Source organism: Physeter macrocephalus, chromosome 13 (genome assembly GCF_002837175.3).
Source record: "Physeter macrocephalus isolate SW-GA chromosome 13, ASM283717v5, whole genome shotgun sequence".
Taxonomy (NCBI): Eukaryota; Metazoa; Chordata; class Mammalia; order Artiodactyla; family Physeteridae; genus Physeter; species Physeter macrocephalus.
Genome location: NC_041226.1, coordinates 86,307,367 through 86,326,080, shown reverse-complemented (window position 1 = coordinate 86,326,080; position 18,714 = coordinate 86,307,367). Strand labels below are relative to the sequence as shown.

Below are 18,714 nucleotides of genomic sequence, written 5' to 3'. Positions count from 1 at the left end.
TCAGTAGCTGTGGCTCGCGGGCTCTAGAGCGCAGGCTCAGTAGTTGTAGCGCACGGGCTTAGTTGCTCCGCGGCATGTGGGGTCTTCCCGGACCAGGGCTCGAACCCGTGTCCCCTGCATTAGCAGGCGGATTCTTAACCACTGCGCCACCAGGGAAGTCCCTGTTATTATTTTTAAACGAGCGTTACTATTATTATCCTCATTTACAGATGAGGAAAGGGAGACATGGAGAGTTTGTCTCTAAGGTGGCAGAGCCATCGTTCACAGGGTGGCAAAGCTGGCTCAGGGTTAATGCAGATGTCATGTCTGTTCCTCAGGGCCTGGCACCCGATAAATGCTTAAAAATGGTAGCTGCAGTTCCGAGCACTATCACTGCTCTTCACTTGGACAGCTTAGTGGCAAAGCTTCATCCACTGAGCAGCCCCACAGGCACCTGACCCTGCTGAAATCATGGTATTTTTGTGGGGTTTGTGTAGAGAATTCTTTTTTTTTTTAAGTATAGTTGATTTTAAGTATAGTTGATTTCCAGTGTTGTGTTAGTTTCAGGTGTACAGCAAAGTGATTCAGTTATGTATATATTCTTTTTCAGATTCTTTTCCATTATAGGTTATTATAAGATATTGAATATAGTTCCCTGTGCTCTACAGTAGGTCCTTGTTGTTTGTCTATTTTATATATAGTAGTTTGTAGCTGTTAATCCCAAGCTCCTAATTTATCCCCCATCCCATTCCCCTTTGGTAACCATAAATTTGTTTTCTATGTCTGTGAGTCTGTTACTGTCTTGTAAATAAGTTCATTTGTATCAGTTTTTTAGATTCCACCTGTAAGTGATATCATATGATATTTGTTTTTCTCTGTCTGACTGACTTCACTTAGTATGATCATCTCTCGGTCCGTCCAGCATTGTATTTCTGAGCCTAGAACACTAGTCCACAGGAGTTGCCCAGTGGAAACTTGTGGGACTGAATGGCTGGCGGCTGGGTGCCTATGCCTAGCTGCATATTCAGAGGGTGGTTTGGGGGCTTTGTGTACCAAGGGTGGTGGATTTTGGCTGAGAGCTTCATAAGTAGGTCAGCCAGTGGCCCCTGGGCTTAGAGGAAGGCCCTCTGGCGTAGACAGCGAACACAACTTCTCATTTTCCCCACAATGTTCCTTTTGTTCTTGTTGCCTTATTTGAAAACTCCAGCCCTTGGCTGGGTCGGTGAGGTTGGGAGCTGCCCTGGTGTCTCCCACAGGGATATTTAGGCCACACCCACCCTCCAATAGATCAGCAACCCTGAAGCCCCCCACAGAGGTCCTCTTGGAAGAGCCCAGCTCTCTGGACCAAACTCAGAAGTCACAGACCTTGCTGACGTTACGTGTGATCTCATTCCTCATTGGCTTTGATTTCCTCCACTTCTTACCGATTCCCCAAACTGGCCGGAACACCCTTCCAGTTTCTCATCTCCCAGCCGCTTCCTAACCTCAGATACGGTAGCCAGGGTTAGTGGAGCGCCCAAGCACTGTACATGCATACACTCATTTCATCCCCACAGTAACCCCGAGAAGTGGTGGCGTCCCCATTTTAAGGATGAGGAGACTGAGAGGGCACAGGGAAAGGAAGCAGCCCAGGCAGTCTGGCCCCCGAACTCCAGCTCCTGATCATGACCCAGAACCTCAGCCCAGGGACTTCCCTCGTGGTCCAGTGGTTAGGACTTGGTCCCTTCACTGCTGGGGCCCCGGGTTCAATCCCTGGTCGGGGAACTAAGATCCTGCATGCCGCGTGGCATGGCCAAAAAAAAAAAGAACCTCATCCCATATCCACCAGGCCAGCTCTGCCCTGGGCACTGAGCGGGGAGAGAAGAGAGATCTGATCTGCCCCGTTGCTCTTGTCAGCTCCCTTCCCCTCCTCCCCCCTGATGCTGCCAGGCCTGGTGCACCGCCTCCGTACCGCCCAGGTCCGTCCGCTTGTCCATAGCCCTCTGGCTACAGCTGTGTCTCCCTTTATTCCACCTTTGCCTCCTCTCCTCACTTCCAACACTCCCAAAGGAAACCTTCTGTGTCAGTTATCAGTTGGCTTTTGTTGCGGAACAAACCAACCGCAAACCGGGTGGCCTAAAACAACAGACATTTATTATTTCTCATGATTTTGCAGGTCGGGGCGAGCTCAGTGGGGCTGGGTGGTGTGGGGATTGGTAAGCCATTGGCCGGGAGCCCCCATTCTCCTCCTTGGAGCTGAGCCAGCGGGCTCCCTCCCTCACAGCAGTGACAGAAGGATTCCTAGAAGTGGGAGAGAGCAAGCCCCAGTGTGCAAGTGTTTTAAAATATTTTTTCTTTAAAGAATGTTTGAACTTTATTTGGGGTACAATTTAAAATGTACACTTTGATCAGTTTTGACGTATTACGCGTCTTTCAAGCTATCACTACATCAAAATAATCTTCACCCCCAAAATTTTCCTTGTGCCCTTGGTAATCCCTCCCTGCAACTATGGAATGGCTTCCTGTCCGTCTAAGAAGGCACGTTCTGGGACTTTATATACATGAAATCATATAGCCTGGACTCTTTTTGACTGGCTGCTTTTCCTCAGTCTAATGATTTAGCGATCCATCCATGTGGGCTGCTGTGCGTATCCACAGTTCATTCCTTTTTACTGCTGAGTACTTGTGACTGTTAAACAAATTATAGATGGTCCCCAGCTTACTTACGATGGTTCAACTTCTGATTTTTCGACTTTACGATGGTGCGAAGGTGAAGTGCATTCGGTAGAAACCCTATTTTCCGTTTTGAATTTTGATTTTTCCTGCACTGGTGACATGCAGTGGCAGGGCCTCTGTCCCCGGTCAGCCACGGGAGCATGAGGGTAAACAACTGACACATTCTGTACCCGTTCAGTCATTCTAGTTTTCATTTTCAGTACAGTGTTCAACAAATGACATGAGGCACTCAACACTTTAGTATCAAATAGGCTTTGTGTTAGATGATTTTGCCCAACTATAGGCTAATGTAAGTGTTCTGACCACGTTTAAGGTAGGCTGGGCTAAGCTACGATGTTCCAGAGGTGAGGTGTACTAAATGCTATTTTGACTTACTATATTTTCAACTTAAAAAAAAATTTATTATCATTTATTTTTTTTGGCTGTGTTGGGTCTTCGTTGCTGTGCGCGGGCTTTCTCTGGTCGTGGCGAGCGGGGGCTACTCTCCGTTGTGGTGCGCGGGCTTCTCATTGCGGTGGCTTCTCTTGTTGCGGAGCACGGGCTCTAGGCGTCTGGGCTTCATTAGTTGTGGCACGAGGGCTCAGTAGTTGTGGCTCGCGGGCTCTAGAGCGCGGGCTCAGTAGTTGTGGTGCACGGGCTTAGTTGCTCCACGGCATGTGGGATCCTCCTGGACCAGGGCTCGAACCCGTGTCCCCTGCATTGGCAGGCAGATTCTTAACCACTGTGCCACGAGGAAAGCCCGATATCTTCAACTTTTGATGGGTTTCTCAGGAGGTAACCCCATCGTGAGTTGAGGAAGATCTGTACCCTCAACACTTAGGTTTTAAACAGCCCCCATTTATTACTGCACAGCCTGGTGTGGCTGGGCTGGGTGCCTGTGGCTTGAGTTTCTCCTGAAGTTGTAGCCAAGTCATCAGCCGGGATGCAGTCACCGCAAGACTCAGCAGAGGCTGAAGGGCTGCCTGCAAACGCACTTACCCGGTTGTTGGCTAGGGCCTCAGTGTCCTGTTGCGTCACGTGGGCCCTTCCCACCATGGTTCACTTCCTCCTGGAGTTGCCAGAGACCGAGCAATTGACAAGAAGCTATGATCTTTTTAAAACCTAATCTTGGGACTTCCCTGGTGGTGCAGTGGGTAAGCCTCCACACTCCCAACGCAGGGGGCCTGGGTTCGATCCCTGGTTGGGGAACTAGATCCCACATGCAGCAACTGAGACCCGGTGAAGCCAAAATAAATAAATAAACGAATAAATAAATAAAATATTAAAAATAAAAGCACCTAGGGGCTTCCCTGGTGGCGCAGTGGTTCCGCGTCCGCCTGCCGATGCAGGGGAACCGGGCTCGCGCCCCGGTCTGGGAGGATCCCACGTGCCGCGGAGCGGCTGGGCCCGTGAGCCATGGCCGCTGAGCCTGCGCGTCCGGAGCCTGTGCTCCGCAACGGGAGAGGCCGCAGCAGAGGAAGGGCCGCATACCACAAAAAAATAAATAAATAAAAAAAATAAAAGCACTTAATCTCAGAAGTGACCCCATACCTGCTGCCATAGTCTCTTCATTAGAAGTCATGCAGGGAATTCCCTGGGGGTCCAGTGTTAGCACTCTGTGCTCTCACTGCCGAGGGTGCGGGTTCGATCCCTGGTCGGGGAACTGAGATTCCCACAAGCCGAGCAACATGGCCAAAAAAAGAAAAGTCACGCGGTAAAAAAGTCAGGCAGTCCGGGACACTCAAGGGGAGAGAATTACATGTCAGGAGGCAGGGATCATGGAGCTGCTTCTGCAGACGTATTCCAGTGTATGGATACAGCACAATTGCTTTATCCATTCATCTGGTTGTGGACTTTTTGGGTTGTTTCCAGTTTGGGTCTACTGCAAACAGAGTTTCTGTACACATTTGTGTGGTTATATATTTTTATTTCCCTTGAGTAAGCACCTAGGAATGGAATAGCTGAATCTTATGGTATATGTATGTTTAACTTCTTAAGGAATTGTCAAACTGTTTCCCAAAGTGGTTTAACTATTTTATTTTCCTATTTGCAGTGTTTGTTTCCTGCTTCCATTGTATTACATACTTACCAAAGCTTGCTAAGGTTAGGTTGGTTGGTTTTGTTTTTAATTTTAGCCGTTCTAATGGATGTGTAGTGATATCTCGTTTTAATTGGCATTTCTAATTTTGATGGCATTTCTGATGACTAAAGACATGTAGCATCTTTTTATGTGCTTATTGACCATCTGAGTGTCTACTTTGGTGAAGTAGACACATATTTTGTCCACTTTCTTATTGGGATATTTGACTTATTATTGAGTTTAAGAGTTCTTTATACAGTGTTGATACAACTCCTTTGTCTGGTATCTGTGTTATATTTTCTCCCACTCTGTGATGTGACTTTGTATTTCTTAGTGATGTCTTTTGAAGAAAGTTTTTTATTTTGAAGTCCAATATATGCATTTTTTTTCTCTTATGGATCATGCTTTTGGTGTCATACATAGTATTTATTTATCTAGTCTAAGGTCACAAAGATATTCTCCTATATTTTTTCCAGAAGTTTTATAGTTTTAGGTGTTACATTTGGGTTTATGATGTATTTTAGTTAATTTCTGTGTATGTTGTGAGGAAAGAGTCAATATTCACTTTTTTTCCACAAAGATAGCCAGTTGGGGCTTCCCTGGTGGCGCAGTGCCGATGCAGGGGACGCGGGTTTGTGCCCCGGTCCGGGAAGATCCCACATGCCGTGGAGCGGCTGGGCCCGTGAGCCATGGCCGCTGAGCCTGCGCGTCCGGAGCCTGTGCTCCGCAACGGGAGAGGCCACAACAGTGAGAGGCCCGCGTACCGAAAAAAAAAAAAAAAAAAGATAGCCAGTTGCTCTTACACCAATTATTAAAAAAACTTTCCTTTCCCCATTTGGCAAAAATCAACTGACCAAATAGATATGTGTCTGTTTTGATACTCCACTATTTTAGTGCTACACTGATGTATGTGTCTATCCTTTCATTAATATGAACTGTCTCGTTTATTGTAGATTTATAGTAAGTCTTGAAATCAGGTAAAGTCCTCCAATTTTGTTTTGTTTTTTTAAAGAATGTCCTTTTTATTTATTTTTTTTAAAAGCCAAGCATTTATTTTAATAAGCATGCATGGTTAATATTTTTAAAGTGAATTTAGTGCTTTACAACAGCTAGAAAACTTTCTGTTTAGACAGAAGACTTTCCTCAACTTCTTTACAGTTATTTCAAAAGGATTACATGAATTTATTATACTCTGTCCTGTGTTTCATCCTCTTAGTATTACGATAATGCTAATATTTTATGCTAATTCTTACTGAACTTCAATAATCTACGTCATATTTGAAAGGTTAGAATTATACCTTTTGGAAATCTTCAAATAGTTACAATCACTGAGAACATTTACTCTATTCTCACATGTCCATTTTAAGAAGAATTTTAAGGAAAAACAAGTCTTCCCCGCTAATTTCTCCATTCCTCACACCATCATATATAACATGTTTGTTCACCTGCTTGGAATCGAGAATTACGTGGTCAGCCCCAAATCCTTCCTACCTAACAATGCTCTTTCATCCTTTAAAGAGTTTTTTGTTTATTTTTTTAAACCTTTATTTTTTTGGCCGCGCTGTGCAGCTTGCGGGATCTTAGTTTGCCAGCCAGGGATCAAATCCGTGTCCTTGGCAGGGAACTCCCCAGATATTTTTTCCTTGTGATGAGAACTCCCAGGATCCACTCTCTTAACAACTTTCATATGTAACATTCAGCAGTGTTAATTTATCATGTTGTACATTACATCCCTAGTACCCATCTTATAACTGGAAATATTTTATAATTATAATTTTATCTTATAACTGGAAATTTGTACTTTAAAAAAAATTTTTTGGCTGTGCGGCTTGTGGGATCTTAGTTTCCCCAACGAGGGATCCAACCCGCGCCCTCGGCAGTGAAAGCACGGAGTCCTAACCATTGGACTGCCAGGGAATTCCCTGTTTTCAAATTTTTTAAGCCATTAAAAAAAATTGAAGTATAGTTAAATTACAGTGTTGTGTTAGTTACAATTATAGGTTATTACAAGATATTGAATATAGTCCCCTGTGCTGTACAGTAGGATCTTGTTGTTTATCTCTTTTGCATACAGTATTATAGTTTGTATCTGCTAATCCCATACTCCTTATTTATCCCTCCCTCCCCCCTTTCCCCTTTGGTAACCATAAGTTTGTTTTCTATGTATGTGTCTGTTTCTGTTTTGTAAATAAGTTCCTTTGTATAATATTTTAGATTCTGCATATAAGAGATATCATCTGATGTTTGTCTTTCTCTGACTTACTTCACTTACTATGATTATCTCTAGGCCCATACATGTTGCAGCAAATGGCATTATTTCATTCTGTCTCTTTTTTTGCTAAGTAGTATTCCATTGTGTGTGTGTGTGTGTGTGTGTATTACACATACATACATGTATATACACATACATATATATATATAGCACATCTTCTTTAACACTGACTTTTTTTTTTCTTTTTTGGCTGCGTTGGGTCTTTGTTGCTGCGCGCGGGCTTTCTCTAGTTGCGGTGAGCGGGGGCTACTCTAAGTTGCGGTGCGTGGGCTTCTCATTGTGGTGCCTTCTCTTGCTGCGGAGCACGGGCTCTAGGCGCCCGGGCTTTGCCTATTTTATCTAATATTAAAAGAGCCACTCCAGCCTTTTTTGCTTACTGTTTATTTGGCATATCTTTTTCCACCCATTTACTTTCAGCTCTCTGTGTCTTTGTATTTAAAGTTTATCTATTGTAGGTTGCTTGTAAGTCTCGGTTTTTATTCATTTTGCCAATCTCTGCATTTTAACTGGAAAGTTTAGACCATCAACATTTAAAGTAATTATTGATATGGTTACATTTAAGTATATAATTTTATTACTGTTTTCTCTTTACCTCTGTTTTGTTCCTCTGGTTTCCACCTCTTCCCCTCCCGTGCTGTGCCCCACTCCCTACCTTTTTTGGGTATTACTTAAATATTTTTTAGTATTCCATTTTATTTCCTGGTGTTTTGGCTGCATAGCTTCATGTTATTTTTTTAGTGGTTGCTCTAGGGGTTAAAATACCTACCTAACTTTTCATAGTCTACTTAGAGTTAGCATTGTATCACTTCCCGTAAAATGTAGAACCTTGTAACCTTAGAGGTCTCTTTACCCTCATGCCCATCCATTTATAAGCTTAATAAGTGTTATAGTTTTCATGTATAATACATCTGTACACATTGCAAACTCATCATAAAATGTTATAATTTTGGCCTTCAACCGTCATATATTAGAGGATTTAAGAGGAAAAAATTATCTTTTATATTCACCCCAATAATTATACATCTGTGGTTCTTCCTTTATTTCTGAAGTTTCAAGTTTACCTCTGGTATTATTTCTTTTCAGCCCAAAGAACTTCTTTTAGCCTTTCTGTTAACAGAAGTTCTCTGGCAAGGAATTCTCTTAGTTTTCTTTCATCTGAGAATGACTTTATTTTACCTGTGGTAGGCAGAGCTCTAAAGATGACACCCAGGTTTCCCTTCCCTAGTTATTCAATCAAACACTAGTGTAGGTACTGCTGTGAAGGGATTTTACAGATGTTATTAAAGTCTCAAGTCAGTTGATTTTAAAATCGAGAGAGTTTTTCTGGGTGGGCCTGACCTAATCAAGTGAGCCCTTTAAAAGCAGAAATGTCTCTCTACCTGGTAGTAGAAGGGAAGACAGGGAATTTTGAAGCATGAGAGGGATCTGATGTGCATCCCTGGCTTTAAAGATCGAAATAGTCACATGGGAAGGACAGTGAGCAGCCTCTGGGAGCAGAGAACCTCAGACCCACAGAACTGGAATTTGCCAACAACCTGAATGAACTTGCATATAGATTCTTCCTTAGAGCTCCAGGTAAGAGCCCATTCCAACTGACACCTTGATGTTGGCCTGGTAAGACCCTGAGTTGAGTCAGCCTGGACTTCTGACCTACAGAACTGTGAGTTAGTACATGAGCATTTTGGTAAATTTTCCCCATTAAAAAAATTGTTGTAAAATACACATAACATAAGATTTATCATCTTAACAATTTTTAAGTGTACAGTTCAGTGGTACTAAATGCATTTACATTGTTGTGTAACCATCACCACCATCCATCTCCATAACTTCTTTCATCTTTCCAAGCTGAAACTCTCCACCCATTAAACAACGTCTCCATTCCCGCCGCTATCCCAGTTCCTGGTAACCACCATCCCCCTTTCTGTCTCTGAGTTTGACTGCTCTAAGGGCCTCAGACAGTGGAATCATACAATATTTGCCTTTTTGTCTCTGGCTTATTTCACTTAGAGTAACGTCCTTAAGTTTCCTCCTCGTTGTCATAATTTCCTTCCTTGTAAAGGCTGAATAACACTCCATTGTATGGACAGACCACACTTTGCTTATCCATTCATCTGTTGGTAGACACTTGGGTTGCTTCCACCTTTTAGTTTTTGTGAATGGTGCTGCTATGAACATGGGTGTATAAATATCTCTTAAAGCTCCTGCTTTCAGTTCTTCTGGATATATACCCAGAAGTGGAATTATTGGATCATGTGGAAATTCTATTTTAATTAATTAATTTATTTAAAACATTATTTATTTATTTAGCCGCACTGTGAGGCGTGTGGGATCTTAGTTTCCCGACCAGGGATTGAACTCAGGCCACGGCAGTGAAAGGGCTGGGTCCTAACCACTGGACTGCCAGATAATTCCCGGGAAATTCTATTTTTAATTTTTTGTGGAATTGCCATATGGCTGCACCGTTTTGCATTCCCACTAACAGTGCACAAGGGCTCTGATTTCTCCACATCCTAGCCTCTGGGTTTTATTTATTTATTTTTTGATTGTAGTCATTATAATGGATGTGAGGTGGATGGGTGTTGTAAGCCACTATATTTATGAGAATTTGTTATACAGCAATAGAAAATGAATACATGCCTTTATTCCTGAAGGACATTTCCTTTAAGTTTTGTTTTATTTTATTTCTTTTGGCCTCGTGGCATGTGGTACCTTAATTCCCCAACCAGGGATCAAACCCGCCCACCCCTGCTCTGGAAGCACCGAGTCTTAACCACTGGACCCCCAGGGAAGTCCCTGAAGGACATTTCCTTTAGATATCGATTTCTGGGTTGATCCACTGTCTTCTGACCTCGGTCGTCTCTTGGCTATCTGTGGAAATTCAAATTGTTGTTCCCCTGTAGACAACGTGTCATCTTCCTCTGCCTGTTTTCAAGGCTTTTTTGTTATCTTTGGTTTTGAGACGTTTTATGATGACGTATCTGGGTGGTTTGCTCCTACAGAGTGCCTGTTCTGGATTTTCTGAGTTTTATGAATTTGTCTTTCACCACATTTAGGAAGTTAGCTGCCATTATTCCTTCAAATATATTTTTCCTAAAATCTGTCCTGGGACTTGACTGGAACATGGAGTGAAGACCTTCTTGTGTTACCACACAGGTCCCTGAGGCACTATTCTTTTTTTTTTTCCCCTTAATCTGTTTGTTGGATTGGTGCTTATTCAAGTTCACTGACTTTTATTTTCCCTGTCACCTCCATTTTGATATTGAGACCAATCAGTGAATTAAAAAAAAAAAATTCAGATATTGTGTGTTTTAGTTGAAAATTTCCAGTTGGTTCCTTTTTTTCCCATCAAACTTTCTAATTCTTTATTGAGAGCTTTTCTCAAGTGTGTTTATCTTTCCTCATGGAGCCTAGTTATAACAGCCGTTTTTTCTGATAATTCCAACGTCTAGGTCATCTCCAGGTGGACATATGTTGATTGTCTTTTCCCTTGAGGACTGGTCACGTTTTCCTAGTTCTTTGTATGGTGAATGATTTTGGGATTGTGTCCTGTACATTGCGAATATTATGTTGTGTAGATTCTCAGTCCTGTTATAATTCCCTGGAAAGTCTTGATATGTTTTGTTTTAGTAGGCAGTCAACTTGGGTAGTTTCAGATCACTAGTTGTTTCACCTTCTATGAGTAGCATTTCCAATCTTGGTCCAGTTTTTTGTTTTTTTATTGAGGTACAATTGCCATAACATTACACTAATATCAGGTGTACAATGTAATGATTTGATATTTGTATATATTGTGTAATGATCACCACAATAAGTCCAGTTAACATCTGTCACCATAATAGTTAGAAAAATTGTTTTCTTGTGATGAGAACTTTCAAGAACCACTCTTCTAGCTACTTTCAAATATGCAATACAGTACTTTTTTTTTTAAGGTTTTTTTGTTTTGTTTTTTGGCTGTGTTGGGTCTTTGTTGCTGCGTGAAGGCTTTCTCTAGTTGCGGCGAGTGGGGGCTACTCTTCGTTGCAGTGTGTGGGCTGAGACATTGCTGTGGCCTCTCTTTGTTGTGGAGCATGGGCTCTAGGCGCGTGGGCTTCAGTAGTTGTGGCACACAGGCTCTGTAGTTGTGGCTCGCGGGCTGTAGAGTGTAGGCTCAGTAGTTGTGGCACACGGGCTTCGTTGCTCCGTGGCATGTGGGATCTTCCTGGACCAGGGGTCGAACCTGTGTCCCCTGCATTGGCAGGCGAATTCTTATCCACCGCGTCACCAGCGAAGCCCCAACAATACAGTATTATTAACTATAGTCACCATGCTGTACACTACATCCTCAGGACTTATGTTATAACTGAGTTTGTACCTTTTGATGCCCTTCACTCATTTTGCCCACCTCCATCCCCATTTCAGGCAACCACCAATCTGTTCTCTATATCCATGAACTCAGGTTTTTTTTTTTTTTTTTTTCAGATTTCACATGTAAGTGAGATCATGCGGTATTTGTCTTTCTCTGTCTGACCTATTTCACTTAGCGTAATGCTCTCAAGGTCCATCCCTGTTGTTGCAAATAGCAAGATTTCATTCTGCTGAATAATATTCTATTGTGTGTGTGTCTAGATATATACCATTTTCTTTATCTGTTCATCCATCGGTGGACACTTAGGTTGTTTCCACGTCTTAGCTGTTGAAAATAATGCTGCAATGAACGTGTGAGTGCATATAGCTTTTTGAGTTAGTGTTTTCGTTTCCTTCAGATAAATACCCAGAAGTGGAAATGCTGGGTCATATAGTAGTTCTAGTTTAGTTTTTTCAGGAATCTCCATACTGTTTTCCATAGTGGTGGCACCAGTTTATGTTCCCACCAGCAGTGTACAAGGGTTCCATTTTTTCCACCTCCTCACCAACACTTGTTATTTCTTTTTGATGATAGCCATTCTAACAGAGTGGGGTGATATCTCATTGTGGTTTTGATTTGCATTTCCCTGATTGAGCATCTCTTCATGTACCTGTTGGTCCCCCTTATGTCTTTGGAAAAATGTCTGCTCAGATCCTCTGTCCAGTTTTTTAAAAAAAATGTATTCATTTATTTGGCCGCGCCAGGTCTTAGTTGTGGCACACGGGATCTTAGTTGCAACATGCAGGCTCTTAGTTGCAGCATGCTTGTGGGATCTAGTTCCCTGACCACGGATCGAACCTGGGCCCCCTGCATTGGGAGCGTGGAGTCTTAACTGCTGGACCACCAGGGAAGACCCCTCTGCCCAATTTTTAATTGTGGGTTTATTTTTTGCCATTGAGTTTTATGAATTTTTTATATACTTTGGATATCACCCTGTTATCAGATATATGATTTGCAAATATTTTCTCCCATTCAGTAGGTTGCCAGTTCATTTTGTTGATAGTTTCCTTTGCTGTGCAGAAACTTTTTAGTTTGATGTAATCCCAACTTGTGTGTTTTTGCTTTTGTTGCCTTTGCTTTTGGCTTCAAATCTAAAAAAAATCATTGTCAAGACTGATGTCAAGAAGCTTACTGCCTATGTTTTCTTTTGGGAGTTTTATGGTTTCAGGTCTTACACTCAAGTCTTTAAACCATTTTGAGTTAATTTGGGGGTATGGTGTAAGATAGTGGCGCAGTTTCATTCTTTTGCATGTGGCTGTCCAATTTTCCCAACACCATTTATTGAAGAGACTGTCCTTTCCCCATTGTGTATTCTTGGCTCCTTTGTCGTAAATTAATTCATGATATATAGGTTGGTTTACTTCTGAGCTTTTTCTTCTTTGAAATTCATCTGTGTGTCTGTTTTTATGCCAATACCACACTGTTTTGATTAGTGTAGCTTTGTAATATAGTTTGAAATTGGGGAGCATGATGCCTCCAGCTTTGTTCTTCTTTCTCAAGATTGCTTTGGCTATTTGAGGTCTTTTGTGGTTCCATACAAATTTTAGGATTGTTTCTCCTATTTCTGTGAGAAATGCTGTTGGAATTTTGATAGGAGTTGCATTGAACCTATAGATTGCTTTGGGTAGTATGGATATTTTAACAACATTAATTTTTCCAATCCATGAGCACAGACTATCTTTTATTTGTCTTCTTCAATTTCTTTCACTGAGGGCTTATTGTTTTCAGTGTACAGATCTTTCATCTGCTTGGTTAAATTTATTCCTAAGTATTCTGTTTGATAGGTATTTTATTCTATTTGATAATGGGATTATTTTCTTAATTTCTCTTTTAGTTTGCTATTAGTGTATAGAAATGCAACAGAGTTGTGTATATTGAATTCATATTCTGCAACTTTACTGAATTCATTTATTAATTCTAAAGGTTTTTTGGTGGAGTTTTTAGGGTTTTCTATATATAATATCATGTCATCTAAAATAGTGACAGTTTTATTTCTTTTCCAATTTGGATTCCTTCTATTTCTTTTTCTTGTCTGATTGCTGTGGCTAGGACTTCCAATACTCTGTTGAGCACCCTTGTCTTGTTCCTGATCTTAAAGCAAAAGCTTTTCAGTTTTTTTTTTTTTTTTTACCATTGATATGATATTGGCTGTGAGCTTATTGTACGTGACCTTTATTATTATGTTGAGGTACATTTCCTCTATACCCACTTTGTTGAGTGTTTTTATCATATATAGATATTGAATTGTCAAATGCTTTATCAACATCTATTGAGATGATCATATGATGTATGTTCTTCATTTTGTTTATGTGGTAAACCACATTGATTTTTTTGCAGATGTTGAATCATCCTTGCATCTCTGTAATAAATTCTATTTGATAATGATGTATGACTCTTTTAATGTATTGTTGAGTTTTGTTTGCTAATATTTTTTGATGAGGATTTTTACGTCTATGTTTATCAGGGATATTGGTCTGTAATTTTCTTGTGGCATCCTTTTCTGGTTTTGATATCAAGGTAATGCTGGTTTCATAAAATGTGTTTGGAAGTGTTTCTGCCTCTTCTACATTTTTGGTAGAGTTTGAGGATTGGTATTAATTCTTTGAACGTTTGGTAGCCATCTGGTCCTGGATTTCTGTTTGCTGGGAGGTTTTTGATTACTGATTCAGTCTCCTAGTAATCAATCTGTTCAGATATTCTTTCTTATGATTCAGTGTTGGCAGATTGTATGTGTCTAGGAATTTATGTCTTCTAGGTTGGCAAATTTGTTGTCATGTAATTTTTCATAGTAGTCTCTTATGAGCCGTTGTATTTCTGTGGTATTGGTGGTATCGTGTCCTCTTTCATTTTTTATGTTATTTATTTGAATCTTCTCTTTTTTTCTTAGTCTAGCTAAAGATTTGTCCATTTTGTTTATCTTTTCAGAGAACCAGCTCTTCATTTCTTTAATATTTTCTATTGTCTTTTTAATCTCTATTTTATTTATCTCCACTCTGATCTTTGTTATTTCCTAACTTCTGCTAGCTTTGGGCTTCATTTTTTCTAGTTCCTTGAGGTATAGAGTGTTTTTTTGAGATTTCTGATGTTGTATAGGCATTTATTGTTATGAACTTTCCTCCCAGAACTGCTTTTGATGCGTTGCATAAGTTTTGGTATGTTCTATCCATTTTCATTTGTCTGAAGGTATTTATTTATTTATTTACTTTTTGGCTGCACTGGGTCTTCGTTGCTGTGCGCAGGCCTTCTCTAGTTGCGGCGAGTGGGGGCTACTCTTCATTGCTGTGCCCGGGCTCTCTCTTGTGGCTTCTCTTGTTGCAGAGCATGGGCTCTAAGCACGCAGGCTTCAGCAGTTGTGGCGTGTGGGCTCAGTAGTTGTGGTGCATGGGCCCAGCTGCTCTGTGGCATGTGGGATCCTCCCAAACCAGGGATTGAACCCATGTCCCCTACACTTGCAGATGGACTCCTAACCACTGCGCCACCAGGGACGTCCCTGAAGGTATTTTTTTAAATTTCCCTTTTGATTTCTTCTTTGACGCATTGGTTGTTCAGTAGCATGTTGTTTAACCTCCGTATTTGTGAATTTTCCAGTTTTCTTTTTGTAATTGATTTCTGGTTTCATACAACTGTGGTTGGCAAAGATGCTTGATATGATTTCAGTCTTCTTAAATTTATAAAGCTTACTTTGTGGCCTACCATTATTTATCCTGGAGAATGTTCCATGTGCACTTGATGAGAATGTGTATTGTTTCTTTTGAATCCAATATTCTGTATATATCTGTTGAGTTTATCTGGTCTAACATGTCCTTTAAGGTCGCTCTTTCCTTATTGATTTTTTCTTTTTTGCTTGGATGATTTTTCCATTGATGTAGGGTGGGTATTAAAGTCCACTATTGTGGGCTTCCCTGGTGGCGCAGTGGTTGAGAGTCCGCCTGCCGATGCAGGGCACATGGGTTCGTGCCCCGGTCCGGGAAGATCCCACATGCCGCGGAGCGGCTGGGCCCGTGAGCCATGGCCGCTGAGCCTGCGCGTCTGGAGCCTGTGCTCCGCAATGGGAGAGGCCACAACAGTGAGAGGCCTGCGTACCACAAAAAAAAAAAAAAAAAAAAAAAAAAAATATTTAAAGTCCACTATTGTATTGCTGTCGATTTCTTTCTTTAGGTCTGTTATTATTTGCGTTTATGTTTAGGTGCTCCTATGTTGGTTGCATAAATATTTACTAATGTTATATCTTCTTGTTGGATTTGACCCCTTTATCATTTTGTAATGCTCTTCTTTTTCTCTTATTACAGTTTTTGTTTTATAGTCTCTTTTTGTTATATAAGTAGAGCTACCCCAGGCTTTTTGGTTTCCTTTTGCATTGAATATGTTTTTCTATTCCTTCATTTTCAGTCTGTGTGTGTGCTTACATATGAAGTGAATCTCCTGTAGATGGCATATAGATGGATCTTGTCTTTTTACCCATTCAGCCACTCTATGTCTTTTGGAGAATTTAGTCCATTTACATTTAAAGTAATCGATAGGTATGCACTTATTGCCATTTTGTTAATCGTTTTCTGGCTTTTTTAGTGGTCCAGTTTTTAAAGTCTTTCTTATGCTGGTCTAGGTCTGTCCCCTACACATGCAGCTTGGGGGTGAGTCTAAGACTTGGTGGATCCATTCTAAGATGACTAACCATTCCAGTTTGCTTGGGACTAAGGGGTTTGCCTGGATGTGAGATTTTCAGTAGTAAACCCGGGTAAGTCCTGGGCAAGCTGATATACGTTGGTCACCCCAGTTCACATACAAAACTAGGGGATCCCCCTCTGAAGCTACTTCCTCTCTAGGATTTCCCCACTATTTCCATTCTGCAGGGGCCCTTTCCTGGTTCCTCTGGCTAGAATGACAGAGTTTCCAGTGGAGTTTTAGCTGCTCATTCTGGTGCTCTATCACGTGGCGCTGTGACTGGAGCTTTGAGCTTTAAGGGAAATGAGAGGAAAAAAATGGGAAATTCACCCCCTTTATGGTCACTTCTGCATTCTGACTGCACTCCACAATCTGCTTGATTTTGTTCACTTTTCAGGGTCTTTGGGTAGTTTCTTCTGTATTTTGTCTAGCGTTTTTAGTAGTGATCAGCAGGAGAGAGAGGCTTTAAAAAACTGGTAAAATATATGTAAGATTTACCATTTTAACCATTTATAAGTGTATACAGTTCAGGGGCATTAAGTACATTCATGCTGTTGTGCAACCATCACCACCCTCCACCTCCGGAATGTTTTCATCATCGTAAACTGAAACTCTGTCCCCATTAAACACGAACTCCTCATCCCTCACCAGCCCCTGGTAATGTGGAGAGATGTAGGTTTTTAAAGCCTCTGTGTGCAAGATGTTTATTAATGGTCCATTGGCCAAAGCAAGTCACATGGCTGAGTCCAGATTCAAGGGGTAGAGAAATAGAGGGAACAGCATGGGTAGAGGTGTGGAGGCATGAACACCAGATGGGTGTGTAGGAGATGCCCTGAGTGAGACCCTGGCTGCTGGAGGAAGTGGGTGGGGAGCTCTCAGGGGCTCAGTACTCCTTGCCATTGAGGATCCCTCCCCAAGGATCCCTAGCCTCTGACTCCACCCACCAGCTGTCTGGGAGGTGGAGGTGGGGGGGGGAAGGATGGGAGGGGGATTTCAGCAAGGCTCCTCCACCCTCACCAGCACTGTCACTGTCATGTCTGGTTTACTTAATTCTCTGCCTTCTATAGCCCTTTAAGACACTTAGGAAATGAACCTCCAAAGCCACGCCACGGGTTGCCTGTCCCTGCTGTGGGTCCTTGGATGCCCACCCAGGTCCAGGGGGTCTGCCCCAGGACCCTTCCAGGCTGTTCCTTCAGGACCTACCTGAGGCCTAGAGGTGCTCAGCTGGTCAGAACTGCTCTTAGGAGGTGCAGGGGGACCTTCAGCACTTGCTGGGACCAGCTGGGGTGCCTCCAGAGTTTATGGTATGGATGTTGGAGGCCAGGACCAGGGAGGGAAGGCAGCTGGGCAGCTGAGGGCCTCTGAGCGCCCTTCAAGCTGCTGGGTTGTCTGCTCTCCTCCCACTGCTCCTGGCCTCTCCCTGCCCCTCCCCCACCCCATTCCTGTTTCTGTTCTTATCTGTTCCTTATCTGCCTCAGTAGGCACTTGGCCCTTAGTGACCTCCTGGCTCTTTTAAGTCACTCGCTTGGCTGGGGTCCGACAACTCCAGAGCCGAGAACCTGATTGGCTCAGCTAACCTCCTCAGACCAGCCCCCACTGGACAGTGTCTCAGCACAGCCTATGAGGGGGCTGCCCTGGGCTGAAGCTTCTTCCCTGGTTCTGTCGGCTGCGGCAGCAGGACCGTGGGGACAGGGCCACCTCCCAGCAGGGGCATTCTGGACCAGGGGCTGGCAGGTGTGGGCAAGGCCTGCCTTCCATCTCAGCCGGCCATATATTACTGGCTGTGTGATCACCAGGAAGGCACCTCACCTCTCTGAGCCTTGGTTTTCTTGTCCTATTGTTGCACTTTGGGTAAAGACTCAAGGGCCCAGCTTGGAGAAGCCTGAGTGCGGGGTTCACCAGGGGTCAGGATCTGCACGGTCATTGTGACTTTCTCCCTGGAGGCGCTGTGTTCTGGGGTTTGGGGGGACTCCCACCTGGCCCGGCAGCCTCCTGGGGGATCACCACCCCTGCCATTTCCTCCCAGGAGCGGACGCGAAAGGGGGCGGCAGCCCCGAGGACGCCGGGAGCACCGCGCGCCCCGAGCTCCCGCAGCTCCCTCGCCGCCCGCAGCTCCTGGAGGAGGACGGAGGGCCCAGCGAGGAAGCGGCCGTGGACGGAAGCAGCGCCCCGGCGCCGGAGGGCACCCCCGGCGAACCCGCGGCCGAGGCCTCCGCGACGCCCCCCGCCCAAGACCAGGCCGAGGCCGCAGGCGAGGCCCGGCAGGCGCCCAAGGCGGTGGCCGGTGGGGTCCCCAACATCGGCTTCGTGGGCGAGCCCCCGCCCTACGCGCCGCCCGACCCCAAGGCCGCGCACCTGCTCTACCCACCGCCCTTCCCGCAGCCAGTGCTCTTCCCGCCCGCGCCCTCCGCCTCCGCCCTGTACCCCCCGCCCGCGCCGCTCTTCCCCGCGCCCACCGCGCAGCCGCTCTTCGCGCCCTTCCCGGTGGTGAGTCAGGCCGCGGGCGCCGCCCCCCTCCCTGGGCGCCGCCCCCCTCCCTGTTCACTCCCACCTCGCCCCTCGCCCCTCCCCCCCGCCCCCCCCCCCCCCCCCCGCCCCCCCCCCCCCCCCCCCCCCCCCCCCCCCCGCCGCCCCCCCCCCGGG

The 18,714-nt window shown here is 43.9% G+C and overlaps 1 protein-coding gene across 2 annotated transcripts in view; it reads left to right on the top strand.

Annotated features, from left to right (window-relative positions):
* Positions 1-18,714, top strand: part of PRRT1B (proline rich transmembrane protein 1B) — a 28,551-nt gene that overhangs the window by 2,524 nt on the left and 7,313 nt on the right. For both annotated transcript variants that reach the window (XM_024126204.3, XM_028497750.2), the window contains exon 2: positions 18,098-18,558. In XM_024126204.3, the coding sequence (XP_023981972.1) occupies positions 18,098-18,558 (461 nt within the window). The remainder of the gene's footprint in view (positions 1-18,097; positions 18,559-18,714) is intronic.